We start from the raw sequence: 15175 nt of genomic DNA, 5'->3' as shown, positions 1-15175 counted from the left end.
AAGGGAGGAGGAAAGCGGCGGCAGCGGTATTCCACTCCGTCCTCTCTCTCTGCCCCCCCCCCCCGTCAACCTCATGACGCGAGAGAAGGGAGTGCTCAGCTCCACTCCGCACTAGCTCGGCCCTGGCTGTAGCTCCTCCCTTCCCTCAAGAGGGGGCTGGGCCTCCGGTGTCACTCACTCCATCGCACCCGTCCCCTCCTCAGAACGTACTGACGGAGGCGGGGCAGGAGGGAAGGGGAGGAGTCACTGCCGCGGAGAGCGCGAGCGATGAGGGGGCGGGGCGAGTGCGCGTGACGCCAAGGGGGCGGGGCTTTGCTGCCCCCCCCCGCCGTGAGGTGGGGCGACGAACCCATCCCGGAGCTCTGAGGGAGAGCAGGGAGAGGGAGGCCGGCCTGGCTCGGGAGTCGCCGCCGCCGCTGCCTTCGCCGTCATGTTTTCCCTCAAGCCCCCCAAGGCCACCTTCAAGTCGTACCTCTTGCCTCAGGTAAAGTGAGGGGGGAGAGGTCCTTCGAAGTGACTTTGGGCTTACTTGCGAGGAAGCCGCTTCCGGAGCTCCGCGGCTGGAGGCTGAGCTGCTTGGGGAGCGGGAGGCGGCAGGGGCGGGGCCGCGATCCTCCTGCACGTTGGGCTTCCCTGGGCGTAGCCGGGCGGGAGCCTTGCGCAGCCTCGGTTCTTACACGTGGATCTGAACGGGTCAACCCCAACCCCCCTCACGCGTGTTTACTCGGAAGCAAGCCTCGCCGGGTCCCGTGGGGCTTGCTCCCCCGTGTTCCCGCGGCTCCAAGGAAGCACGCGCGGGGATCCCTCCGCAGACGTCCCTTACGCGCGAGGCGCTTCTCTAACTTTGGAGCGATAGCCTCGTCTGAAACGCGCCTAGCGGGTCTGACTTCTGCAGAAGCCGCCGTCCTACTAGCCACGATGGCTACGCCTTGCCGCCACGGCCAGAGGCAGTCTGCTTCTGAACGCCAGTTGCTGGCAACCGCGGGAAGTGAGAGCGCTCTTGTGCCCAGGTGCTGCTTGCGGGCTTCCCCTAATGGGCATCTGGTTGGCCACTGTGAGCAGAGGATGGTGGACTAGATGGGCCGCTGGGCGGTTCCAGTAGCACTGTTATGTTCATAGGATTGTAGCCTTTTGCAGCTGTACCCCTTTGCATGCATGCTTCCTTGGAGTGGGGCTGTCTCATTGCACCTAATACATGCTGGAATTACCAGGTGGTAAGGCCTCTTCTCCCCAGTCTCCCAGAATCGGTGGGTCTAGGGAAAAAAGGGTCTAGAAAAGGGTGTCTAGGGAGCCTGTCTGCAGTCAGATTCACACTTACTTCTGGAGCAGACTGTTGCATGAATGCGCTTAAGATTTCACTGAATTTGAAGGAAGCTTCCTGCAGAGTAAACTGCCAGGCCTAGCAGCTTAATCCTAGGTATGCTTGTTTATGCCCACGTAAATAAGGCTGCTATCCTATAAATTCTTTTAATGGGAATAAGCCCCATTGGGGCTTACTTCTGAGTAGATATGCATAGGATGGCAGTGTGGTTGGTTTACTGTTTGCATTTCCTCAGAACCAAGTCTACTGAGTTCAGTGTGTGAAGACTTGCATGTTATTTTTCTTATTAAGGAGACAGACTGTGTGCCTGAAGGATGGAAGCATCACAGGCTCTCTGCCCCATAAAGGGGGTTGTGAGGATTCTAAGAGCAATTGTGCTAATAGGGTGATACACGATGTTTCTGAAATATATACGGAATGTGATGGATGACCCTTGTTTCAAGCACTGCAGTGCTAAAAGCAAGTCTAATTCAAAAGAAAATGGACTTAATAGTTCTGGGATGTCCCCATAAAAGTGGCAGAACAGTACATTCCTTAAAACTGGATTTTTTCTTTTTTGTCAAGCTCCAACTTTCTCCTGTGGTTAGTGAAATGGTGTAGGAACTATCTCGGATTGCTTCTAGCTGCAGTAAGGGAAGCTATAGGCTGGTAAACAAATTATTCAATGGCTTGTATGTTGCAAGGGTACATTCTACCTCTGCTTATTCCTGCATTCATTCATCTTAAATCAGAGTGAGGGGATGCCCCCACAATTGCTGGCACTGTCACAAGTTTGGGATCTGGGGATATGAACAAACCAGCCCCAAGCCATGTGATCTGGTCACTACTTCTTGTGCCTAATGACACTTTGCACACATTCCTCTCCCCATTATTTGGCAATTAGCTTAAAGTGTAGCCTTCTCATATACTTGGCAAAAATGTGTTACTTCATTGTCATTACAAGAAATATCTTTGGTTCCCCTCTCACCAATCCCATTCCCAAAGCTTTTAAATGTCCAGTTCAAAACTTGAGAAAAGGTTAATGTGTTTTTAGGGATTACTTAGGGTTGCCACTTTTTTAATTAGACATTCTGTGCTGTTAATAGCTGCTTGACAAATAGACTTTCAACAGGTGCACAGTTTTATATCATTGCATCTTGAAGCTGGAGAAAAGTTGCTCCTTTGGGGCTGCTGAAGACACATCTTCTAACAAGACAAATTACATTGACCCTGGGTAGCTAATTTGCTTTAATCTTCAGAATTCTTGCAAAAGTGACTTTCCTCTGTGATGGCTACTATAGTGAGATAAGCACTGTGAAACATTGTTAAGGGTTCAACATTTTGAATGCTGCTTGTTGCATGTGTCTCTATTGGATTTCTGAAATTTTAAATATCCCAGCTGTCTGTTGGAATAAACTAACTTCAGTCCAAACGATGACCCAGCGTAAAGGTGTGGGTGTGTTTTACAAAACTACCTTGATTCAGGTTTTGTTACAGTAGTAGCCATATATGAGAGATCTGAGAATACTATTTGGTACACTTAATTGTGATACAACCAGTTTTTAAACAGTGTTTTAGCACAGGATCCTTTTAACAAAGCCAAATACCCTGCTTTCAAAACTGAGTAGCCATTAAACTTAAAGTTGGCTTCCTAAAGCAAACAAAATGGTGTTTGTTAGATACATTAAAGGGATGGTATACATTTTTCTCCACTGAAACAGAATAAATTGATGAGTAAATTAAAGTCTAAACTTGGATTGGGTATTGCAAGTTTTTAAAAAGGGTGGGTCCTGTTTCATACTAACATGCATGGACACAACCAGAAAATGAATGGTGTCACACATGCCTGTCAAAACTTGCTTACCAACTTTTCCCCCCTTGGTTGAAAACTGTGGTTCCCGCTCTTTAGACTAAATCAGGAATGAACAAAAATCATATACAGGGAGGGGATGTCATCTCCCTTGTTGCTATCGTTTAGAGAGATGAGTGGTGGTGAGCCTCATCTGGCTCTGTCATATAAAAAGAGTCTTGTTGGATCAGACCAAAGGCCTGTCTATTTCCACATCAGTCAATCACATGCCTCTGGGAAGCCCTCAAGGAGACATGAAGACTGTTCCCCAGCAACTGGCATTGAGTGGCACGCTGTCTCTGAATTGCATGTTACATATAGCCATCCCATCTCCAGGAACTCGTGATGCCATCTCTTCTGGGGAGATGACGGTCTTGTGGAAAATTGTATCTAATTTTTAACCATGTGACAGCACCACGTAGCTGTGGCAGAGCTTCTGGTGAGCATTTAGCCTTGGGACCTTCCCCTGAAATGACAAGAATTGGCATTCTTCCAATTACCCATCCCTGGACCAAGGATAACCATCATTACTATTTTTGCCTTTTTTTTGCTGTGACCTGTTTCCTGACAGCCTCCTTTCTCTTTAGCATGTTTTCAAGTTGCTAATCAAAATAAAGCAACAGTTTATTTTCTTTGGGGTCATGCAGTATTTAAAATGTATTGACTTAGATTTTTATTCAGTTCTGACGTTAAGCATTGTAAAGAGAGGTAATATCAATTGGCTCTTTCTGTTAAGAAAAAAAGTCCCTAGAACTGTGGAAGACAATGTAAAGAAAAAGAACATAATATTAAAAGTAACACACAAATCGAACGGCAAAAGTGAGGGTTCACACCCTCTAAAAGCGCCTGAAGAAGATTTTAATATTTTCCCCATGGTCTGCCTTATGCTAAGCAAGGTGTACAGGAGGGTTTCTCCCAGTTGCAGTGTCACCACTGAGAAGATCTTGTCCAGAATACTCCAGTCTGATTTCCTGAATGCCAAGATCAATCATACGACCAGCATGAGAGTGAAATACCAGAATGTGCTGCCTACCTTGCATGTCCCAAGTTAATAAGATTTTTCTTTTTTATGTGAGTTTGCTCGCATAGCTGCCAATTGTCCTAAAATACTGAAAAAAGTTGCCAGCCTTATTGAAAGCTTAATGGTTACACAGCAGTGGCCATGCACTGTATTTGACAGTCTCTGCCACAGCAGACTCAAACTGAGGAATAAAGATAGCTTCATATGTTTCTGTTTTTAGATGAACACTGAAAAATGTAATGTGTACATAACAAACGTGTATATTTAACCGCACCTGTGATTGGGATGAATGTGCTGTTGAGCTGGGATTGGATCTGCCTCTGTACTGCAGTGTGCAAAAATGGGATAAACAGTGCTTCTGTACGCAGCTGATTGGAGGATCAGAGTCCTGCAGTCTTGGAGCAGTGTATCCCCCCCCCCAAATTGTGTATTAGTTAAAAATACATATTTCAGGCTAGGATTCTACAAAAACTATGCAGATTATTTTATGTATTATTACATACGTCTTTTATTGCTACTGTGTTTCAGACTGAAGAAAAGATAACACCAGAGCCCAGGCTTAAGAAACTGGAGCCAGTTCTTTTGCCAGGTAATCATTCTATGTATCTGTTGAAGTAGGCTTTGGCCTACATAGGGTTATGCAGGAACATATTTGTTAGCTTTCACGATATCTCAGGACTTGTTATTTCTTAAGGGCTTGCCTTTATTCAGACATCTTCTCTTCTACTTTAAAACTGAAGCTTTCTGTTTTACTTATATTGAGCTTGCACACTATTAACTTCTTAGTTTTGCTTTGCACTCTGTAACTTTTCAGACATTCTGTGCAAATTATTGTGCTTGCTGCCTTCCCTGTGGGGTTCTCTAATTTTCCTGAGTTGCCCGCTCTTAGGGTTTGAGAAATCAGCTCACCATCACTATAGGCAAGTTCTCCTTCCGCTTCTGGTTGGCATCTATGTTTCCTTCCATCAAGAGCCCTGCTTGTGGGAAACTGCTTCTATTTTTCCTCCTTGGTCCTCTAGGGACATAAGGAAATATAGCCCTCCTCCTGCAAGTTGGGCTTTAAACAAACAACCCTAGCAGCATCTTGCTGCTGCTTTCTACAAACTCCTGACAGGAACAGAGAGAAACCATCCCCCCCTTTCTTCCACGTGGAGGAAACAAGGAACAGTCCTTTTCGTTTCCATTTCAGTTTTTACAGGAAGCAGAAGGGAAACATTATTGCTTTCTCAGAAACATACCTCTCTTTTCCTTCCTCAAGAAAGGAAAGAAATGAAAGATAGTTTTGCTCTGAGTTGGGGCTTTTGCAGAGATCACCAGCCATTCCTTACCGTTCCCTTTTGCCAAAACCCCGGATTCCTCCTCTATTCCCTGTCTTCCAGGCACAAAAGAAGTGGTGGTTTCTTTCCCTTTCTCTCCCCCCCCCCCCCGGAAGTCATGGCTGCCACATTTTACAAAAGCGCAGCTCATGGTGGGGATGAAGGCATCTCTTCTTTCCTTGGTGGGGAAGGAAGGAGAGGTGGCATCGATTCCAAAAGATGTACAGTATTTTTGCAGAAAGTGCCAGTTGTGTGTTGTTGCTTGAACTAGAGTGTGGGGTGGATGACCTCTTCTCTCTACTGAGCATTGGGCAGGAAGAGAGGAATGGCCCAAGAGCCACTGTGTTTAAGTAATGAGAGAGGTTAGGTGTTGTACATGCTTACCTTTCTCTTTGGGTTGCCAGATTTATGTTTTGTAACAAGGCTTTTGAAGGCTGAGCTTTGCACTTATGAAAAGTGGCATGGGCACTGATTTGAATTTTATAAATGGGGCCTTTGATAACTATAGCAGAACCTGTTAGTTCACATCTTAGGTCTTTAACAGTTGCATGCTGTACATTTGTTGCATGTACTCACGTGTTTCATGTGAAGTAGATGAATGTTTATTTCCCAGTATGCTCATTCTGAAACGTCACTTCAGGGACCCATACCCCCAATTTTTCTATTCATTCATATAACTTGATGAGAGATTAAGTGACAAACGATTGTCACACTTCTGTGCTGATAAAGCAAGCAACGAAGCTAGGCTTCAAGTATGGATTGCCCTTTTCACTTGGGTTCCATGCATGAAAGGATGTTGCAGTAGGGTGGAAGGAATGCTGGCTCCACCACTGGCATAATGGTCATATTTGGCGTTCATGTACTGTGTGGGAGGGGCCATAACTCAGTGGTAGAACATCAGCTTGTAAAAGGTCCCAAATTCAATCCTTGGCATCTACACAGAGGGTTGAGAATATCCCTGTCTGAAAACCTGGAACGCTGCTGCCAGTCAGTATGGACAATTCAGAGCTAGATGGACCAGTGGTCTGACTCTGTAGAAGGCAGCTTCCTGTGTTATGTGTGCAGCACCATTGACATGCACTCAGGGAAGGAGTACCACTCATTTGTCCAAAATATTGTCTAAAACATTTAACTATTAAATCTATGGAAGAAAACTGGCAAGCACCCATATGTGGGTATAATAATGTAAACAAAGTAACCATAGCCTTTTAATTTGTCTGATTCTATGCCGAACCTTTGTTTTCAGCCACACTGAAGCTCTTTGTCATAATTGATATAGTCACAAGCTACAGAGGGATGCTGACTTCTCCTGCTCATGCCTTGGCTGCATTCTGTCACAAAGCACATTACACGCAGCTGAGTATTTCACACTTTGTGATTTATTGGTATTTGAGATTTCTCCACACTTGGCAACATGCTCATTGCTTCTAACCCACTTGAGAGGTGGGAGCAGTTGCTGAATTGTGTATTGCAGAGGGCTTAAAGGAATGTCATACCGGAGGAGGTATGCTGTCTCCCAGGGAGTTGCTCTCAGATAATATAATCATGCACTACAAACAGATAAGGAAACCCTGCCTCTAAGTTATCTTATAGGGTTAAAAGTGTCTGAGATTTAAGTTAGCAGAATTCAGTGTTCCTGTTTGAAAGAATGGTGCAACTTTGTGTGTTATCACTGAAGCTTTAACCTATGGAATGCATTTGTGAAACCTTCTATAACTGCAAGCAGCAGTGGGAGGTGGTTGCTGTTGTGGACTGAAAAACGAATCACTGTTAGGGCCAGATGGTCCTGCAAAGTATAGTCTAACTAACAGGGGATTAAAATATTTTGACATGTTGGAAAATGGATAATTTAAGGGGAAAGAAAAAGGCTTTAGATAAAAGATGGTCTCTACCTTGTTAGCTGATAGTCATTTAATGGATATTGGTTACTCCTGCTGTCCTGTCCTATACTCAGGATATTTGTGTATAAAGGTGTGTATTACTTCCCTCAACCGCCACCTCTCTCACAACAGATGTAGGACTACTAACCCTTGCTGCTTTCATAATAATAATAATAATAAAAATAAAAATAAAAAATCACCTAATGGGGTACTTACTGTAATTCAATATATAGGTGCTTATTTTGAGGTTCAGTTGCCTGTGTCCCATGGTAAATCAACGCCGGCCTAAACATTTTGCATTCGGCATCTTAATGGAAGGGCACCAAAAGTATAGCAGAGTACTCCTCCTCTGTCAGAGGAGGAAAAAGGGCTACCCCTCTGCTTCATAGTTCCCTATCCAGTAGAATGCAGCTACAATGGGTAGCTTTGGCCCAACAGGGGTCCTAGTTTGGCCTGCCAGGTCCTTCCTTTGCTGGAGCAAAGCATACTCCCTCTGCCCACCAGCTGGCAATAACCCCCCCCTTCAAGACGGTGATTGGCCTGTTCTCCAGACACAGGAACTATCTATCCACAGAGCCTCTGTCTTCCCAGGGTTCAAACTCAATTTATTAGCCCTCACCCAATCTCATTATATTAGCACTTACCCAGTCAATGATGCCATTCAGGCACTGGTCCAGGGCTTGTACAGCCTGTCCTCATTCAGATGTCATGGAGAAACAGAGCTGCATGTCATCAGCGTACTGAGGACATTGTGCTCCAAAACCTCTAATGACCACTCCTGACAACTTCAGGTAGATGTTAAATAGCATTGGGGACAAAATAGTGACCTGTGGAACCCTCTGCCACGTGCTAGGAGGCTGAGGAGTGCTTCCCTGTGCTGTTCTCTCTGGACTTGACCACACAGGTAGGAAATGAAGACACTGAAATAACAGTGCCTCCAATGCCCATCTGGACAACAGGATACATGGTCGTATCAAAAGCTGATGAAAGTTCGAATAAGAGTAACATCAATAATGTCATCCATCAGGGAAAGACTGATGAGGAGAGACTGAAAGAACTGGGCATGCTTAGCCTTGAGAAGAGAACACTGAGGGGAGATAGGATACCACTCTTCAAGTGTTTGAAAGGTTGCCATACAGAGGAGGGCCGGGATTTCTTCTCAATCATCCCAGAGTGCAGGACATGGAATAATGGGCTCAAGTTACAGGAAGCCAGATTTTGACTGAACATCAGGGAAAAAACTCGCTAATTGTTAGAGCAGTACAACAATGGAACCAATGCCCTAGGGATGTGGTGGGCTCTCCAACACTGGAAGCATTCAAGACAGCCACTTGCCGCATATGCTTTAATTTGGATTCCTGCACTGAGCAGGGAGTTGGACTCGATGGCCAACTCTACTATTCTATGTTTCTAGGGTGCCAGGGCTGATTCAGTCCTGACACCAAGCTTGAACCCAGACTGAAGTGGATCCAGGTAATCGGTGTCACCCAGGAACACTTGCAGTAGCTCCACCACAAAGTGGTATTGGCAGTTGACTGGTAACTATTATACACGGTTGGGTCCAGGGTGGATTTTTTAAGTAGATGTACCACCGCCTCTTAGAGTGGCAGGGATCACCTCATCACTCATTTATGCATTCACAACACCCTGGTTCCACCCAGTCACACTACTCTGGCTAGCTTTAAAAAGTTAAACTGGACAGGGAGGGGTCCAGAGGGCATATGGTCAGATGCATCGCTGCAAGTATCATGTCCACATCGTCATCACAGCAACAAGGTTGGGAGCACTCTGTTCTTGTACAACTATTGGAAGTAATTAGGAGGCTAATTGTCTGAACAGATCTTTTGCTAGCTCTGATTCCTCAGCATGTTGGTATGGCTTCTTGGGCCCAGTTCAGATAATGCAGATTAAGTGTGTGATGCAGCCCTCCTTGCAGTCTGTTGTTTCAAAAATGCAGATGTGGAATTGTGTATTTGAATATGTCCCTTCTGTGTCAAACATTCCTGGCAGGTAGAATGCTAGCATGTGGAAGAAAAGGCTTCTAGAGTTAGAAAATGGGGACAGGTTTAGTGTTGGTCTCTAGTAAAATGTGATGTACCTAGCCATTGCTGATAATGTGAGGCCTCCCACATCTCATACACAGATGGGTAAAACTATAGATTAAGTGTTGGACTAGTACAAATTACTGAATTATCTGAGAATGCCTATGCTCATTTTACTTATACTTGATTTAATTCAGTTGATAGGCTTGTGGAAGATAACTTTGAAAGGGGTCTCTGTCTGGTCACTGTGGAAAATAGAGTGCAGAATTTTTAGATGAACTTTGGTCTGATCCAGAAGCCAGATGAGGGATGAGGGGAATTTACAGGAGGAGAAATTGAGAGCTTTGTGGATGCAATGGAAGGGCCTTTGTAGGTGCCAAACTGAGGAATGGTGTTGAAACTTAAGAGTAAGGTTTTGGTTTATGTACTGTTTCTGGCTTCCTGTGTGTTGTGGAAATTGATTGACTTATCTGGGACAGCAGTCAGTGCTAATAAAAAGTAATTTCTGTGAATTTCTGAAAAGTCCCACTGTTTTGCTCATTTTTTTCTTAATCACTGCACCAGAACAGCTTTTCTCTTATTTGTGTGAATGTTAATAGGCATAGATCCTATTGAACAAAGTTAACTGTTACTCATTTTTGCAATGTCCAATTAATTTGTTTTCCATACTTAATCATAAAAGTGCCTCATTTTGAGCATTTTCCCTGTTTAGTTTGCCATCAATGTCAGCATCTTAATTCACATGGAAGAATATTGAATAAAATGTGAACAGGTGGTAACAGTTAACAAAGCAGTATGCAATTACTTCTAGATCTCTTGTAAGGCCACTAACACATTGCAAGAGCTCATGAAAATTCCCTAAAATGATTTTCAGAAAGCACTTCATGAGCTTAGAAGCAGAATCTCATCAGAATGGTGTCTTTTCCCTTTTGAACTTCAAAATAGCTACTGAGCATGCTGAACAGAAGAGTCATTTAGAAGTGGATTAGAGGAAATTTACATTAAAATGCTCAGTGCATGCTAATAAACCCTTTCTATTTTAATATTCAGCTCTTTAGTAAGGACTTATTTGACTGAAAATGCTGGGAGACTGTAATCTGGTCAAAAAGCAAATTTGTTTGATGCTTGTTCAATTTAATATGCTGGTTTGTTTTCTTGGTATCTGTTTTGAACATGTGTAAACAGTTATGTGGTTGAGATCGACATCCCCCTAAATATACTATAAGTGTATTTGCTGTTGCTACTACTCCTCAAATGTGCTGGGGAGGAATTGTGAGATTTTGCCCAGAGAAGTATTGTGTGGTGGGTAAGTCTACGAACGATGTGCTGGAAGCTCCTGGTTCATTCACTGGTTGGCCTTAGTAAACTACTATTTTTGCCCCTCTTCACTCCCCACCCCACACAAAAAAAAATCTGTATTATGTCGGTAATGGTATATGGGATGATTGTTAAAGATTACTGAATAACGCAGTGAAGTACTCTTGGAAAAAATGGCATAAATACGAAGGGTAGTGGGTGGCTGAGTCTCTTGATTTCAGTTGGAGAGATGTAAGCATGTAATTAGCTCTTCTAGTGAAGCTGATAAGACTTCAGATGTGTGTCACTTGGCCAGGTTATGCCCATAGTTATAAACTGATACATTTTCAAGCTAGTGTACCTTGCTTTCATTGTACAGTTATTTGTTGTTCTGGAGAAGTGGTAGATCATGGTACCTGGCAAAGGATGTGTTTGTAGCAATGTGCATTGGGCTTTCAAAGCATGAAGATATCATAGGGCTCACCTCCAGTTCAAAACTACAACTTCTTATTGTGCCAGGTCCTCATGGGTTGTATTCAGCTGAATCCTACTCATCAAAATAAATGAACCTAAGTCAGTTATGTCTTGTATCTTCAGTGGGTCTACCCTGAATAGGGCTCATGTTGAATACCAATCCATACCTTTTTTCCAGATCATATCCTAGAACGTTTTCCCTAGCAGTTGATTGCATGCATTGGTAAGATCCCTAAAACATACTTGAACAAATGTGTGTTCACATCAGAAAGAATCTCACAGTAGAAATATGGAGTAACTTTTTTTCCTAGTCAAAGATTGTGAAGTATTACAGCAAATATAAGCACAGGCTTATAAACACAGATATTGTTCATATGAGAGGTTAATGATCAGAAGCAAGATGTTTCCTTCAATCTAAAACTCAGAGCAATGAAGAAAAATCTTGATCAGGTTTCAAGAAGATATTTTGAGTCATGTTTGGGAAGCACCTATTGAGTTCAACTCCTGCTTAACTTTCTTGATTACATTTCTCTTTGATATTGATATGGCTCTCTGTTATTGTCACATATTACATAGAGTTATTACATCACAGTGCATTTGCTACCAGTTAATTTTGTTGGCAACTTCCTCAACAAAACCTTGAACACAGAACCCTAAAATATCGGAGTACAATGCAACATAGACATAGGGAAAGGAATCTTCAGGCAGTTTCCTGCTATCGATCATCTCGACTCCCCACTACAAAACAGATTAAGTTTTGAAAGGTGCCCCATTCAGTCAGTCATAGTACAGAATTTAATAAAAAATTTAATAAAAAAGAACACAAACTCTGGCAAAAGAAATGCAAGAAGACAATAAGGGATGCTAAAAAAGAATTTGAGGAGCACATTGCTAAGAACATAAAAACCAACCACAAAAAATTCTATAAATACATTCAAAGCAGGAGACCATCTAGGGAGGCGATTGGACCCTTGGATGATAAGGGAGTCAAAGGTGTACTAAAGAACGATAAGGAGATTGCAGGGAAGCTAAATGAATTCTTTGCATCTGTCTTCACAGTGGAAGATATAGGGCAGATCCCTGAACCTGAACTAACATTTGCAGGAAGGGATTCTGAGGAACTGAGACAAATAGTGGTAACGAGAGAGGAAGTTCTAAGCTTAATGGACAATATAAAAACTGACAAATCACCAGGCCCGGATGGCATCCACCCGAGAGTTCTCAAAGAACTCAAAGGTGAAATTGCTGATCTGCTAACTAAAATATGTAACTTGTCCCTCGGGTCCTCCTCCGTGCCTGAGGACTGGAAAGTGGCAAATGTAACACCAATATTCAAAAAGGGATCCAGAGGGGATCCTGGAAATTACAGGCCAGTTAGCTTAAGTTCTGTCCCTGGAAAACTGGTAGAAAGTATTATTAAAGCTAGATTAACTAAGCACATAGAAGAACAAGCCTTGCTGAAGCAGAGCCAGCATGGCTTCTGCAAGGGAAAGTCCTGTCTCAGTAACCTATTAGAATTCTTTGAGAGTGTCAACAAGCATATAGATAGAGGTGATCCAGTGGACATAGTGTACAGGGTTGTTAAAACCAAAAGGGATTGCGAAGAGCTCCAAAAAGACCTCTCCAAACTGAGTGAATGGGCGGAAAAATGGCAAATGCAATTCAATATAAACAAGTGTAAAATTATGCATATTGGAGCAAAAAATCTTAATTTCACATGTACGCTCATGGGGTCTGAACTGGCAGTGACCGACCAGGAGAGAGACCTCGGGGTTGTAGTGGACAGCACGATGAAAATGTCGACCCAGTGTGCGGCAGCTGTGAAAAAGGCAAATTCCATGCTAGCGATAATTAGGAAAGGTATTGAAAATAAAACAGCCGATATTATAATACCGTTGTATAAATCTATGGTGCGGCCGCATTTGGAATACTGTGTACAGTTCTGGTCGCCTCATCTCAGAAAGGATATTATAGAGTTGGAAAAGGTTCAGAGGAGGGCAACCAGAATGATCAGGGGGATGGAGCGACTCCCTTACGAGGAAAGGTTGCAGCATTTGGGGCTTTTTAGTTTAGAGAAAAGGCGGGTCAGAGGAGACATGATAGAAGTGTATAAAATTATGCATGGCATTGAGAAAGTGGATAGAGAAAAGTTCTTCTCCCTCTCTCATAATACTAGAACTCGTGGACATTCAAAGAAGCTGAATGTTGGAAGATTCAGGACAGACAAAAGGAAGTACTTCTTTACTCAGCTAAACTATGGAATTTGCTTCCACAAGATGCAGTAATGGCCACCAGCTTGGATGGCTTTAAAAGAAGATTAGACAAATTCATGGAGGACAGGGCTATCAATGGCTACTAGTCATGATGGCTGTGCTCTGCCACCCTAGTCAGAGGCAGCATGCTTCTGAAAACCAGTTGCCGGAAGCCTCAGGAGGGGAGAGTGTTCTTGCACTCAGGTCCTACTTGCGGGCTTCCCCCAGGCACCTGGTTGGCCACTGTGAGAACAGGATGCTGGACTAGATGGGCCACTGGCCTGATCCAGCAGGCTCTTCTTATGTTCTTAAGGGTTAGGTATCTTGGACCAGCCTGGCAAATAAGGATGGAGGGTGGACATACTTCCCCCATCCAGTTCTTATTGCCATTTTCTGTTTGGGGGGGGGGAGAGAGCAGGGACAAGAGCCATTTTCCTTTAGCGTAGCAGCAAGCATGGCAAAGTACTTTTGACTGCTTCTGCATATTCTGGTGTAGTCATTAGATTATGTCTGTCCCTGTATTTCTAAGCAAATCTACTGATCTGCTCTTTGAAATTGTTGTCTGCAGATCTGGATTAATTATCTGCCTGTAAATGGTGTGACTGGCTAGGGGGAAGGAGTGATCCCAATGTTGAAAGGCTGGATGGAGTGACTTAAGAATGGTTTTGTGCAAGGATAGGGAACTCTTGTCTTTTTTATTAGCTGTTGTAAATTGCCCTTGAAAGGTGGTATAGACATTTAAATAAACTTTGCAGCATGAGAACAATGCAGTCTAAAATATTTGTAGGGCTCTCAGCATAGGGAAGAGGAGAATGGTTTGTTGTAATTTGAGATGTACTGCTTGAAATCCAGATTTCTAGTCATGTGTTACACTAAATCAGGAGTGGGTAACCTTTGGCCCTCCAGGTGTTGCTGGACTCCATCTCCCATCTTCTCTGACCATTGACCATGCTGTCTGGGGCTGATGGGAGCTGGATTCCAACAACATCTGGAAAAGCCAAAGATTCCCCATACCTGCATCAGATTCTTGGGTACCATGAAACTGTTCATTCTCCAAGTAAGAATTACCTGATCTGCTTAGTACTTGCTTCTTTTTATTGTTAAAGAGCTATGACATGTCAAACAATGCATACATTAAGGTAAAACTTAAAGCACTTCACAAAGTATATTCAGTTTTTGTTTTTTAAAAGACTTTGTTTTCTCTAAATCAACCTTTTAAAGCTACAGGCTTATGGGTGAGAATTTTCTCTTGGCAAGCTTCTGTGATTAAGTCATGAGTGAATATTCACTTAATCAGCTTTTTTTCATTTTTAAAGGTGAAATTGTGGTGAATGAAGTGAATTTTGTGAGGAAATGCATTGCAACAGATACAAGCCAATATGATTTGTGGGGGAAGCTGGTTTGCAGCAACTTCAAGATATCCTTCATTACAGATGATCCTATGCCACTTCAGGTTGGTTTCCTTCTATGCCTGTTGAGTACCATGATATGAGTGTAATCGCCCTTAGCAGTGCTAATTCCTACAAGAGGTTAAGACCCATATACCCATTACCTGCTATCTAGATTGCCTACTGTGGCATCACTTTCCTGAGCTGCTCCGGCTTCCCTACCTTGCACCAAGCTTAATGCTCAGCATTACCTGTCTTAGAGGTGTGTGTGTGTGTGTACACAGGGAGGGGGAGCAGCAGAATAACCACACATAGTGAATGCCCCCCCTTCTGCCCTTAAGACCTATCAGGCTCTAC

General features: G+C 43.5%; 1 protein-coding gene across 3 annotated transcripts in view; it reads left to right on the top strand.

The window, feature by feature from the left end:
• The first annotated feature begins 253 nt into the window (after positions 1-253).
• MTMR10 (myotubularin related protein 10) overlaps positions 254-15175 on the top strand; it is a 67062-nt gene continuing 52140 nt past the window's right edge. For 2 of the 3 annotated variants that reach the window (XR_009759061.1, XM_061596008.1), the window contains exons 1-3: positions 254-484; positions 4699-4759; positions 14747-14883. Coding sequence is in view for 2 of the 3 variants with exons in the window: in XM_061596008.1 (XP_061451992.1) it covers positions 431-484; positions 4699-4759; positions 14747-14883 (252 nt within the window). In the remaining variant the exon portion in view is untranslated. The remainder of the gene's footprint in view (positions 485-4698; positions 4760-14746; positions 14884-15175) is intronic. The other variant, XM_061596009.1, reaches the window with a different exon arrangement.

The sequence above is a fragment of the Rhineura floridana genome, chromosome 14 (genome assembly GCF_030035675.1).
Source record: "Rhineura floridana isolate rRhiFlo1 chromosome 14, rRhiFlo1.hap2, whole genome shotgun sequence".
NCBI classification, from domain to species: domain Eukaryota; kingdom Metazoa; phylum Chordata; class Lepidosauria; order Squamata; family Rhineuridae; genus Rhineura; species Rhineura floridana.
This window is presented reverse-complemented; position numbering and strand designations above follow the sequence as displayed.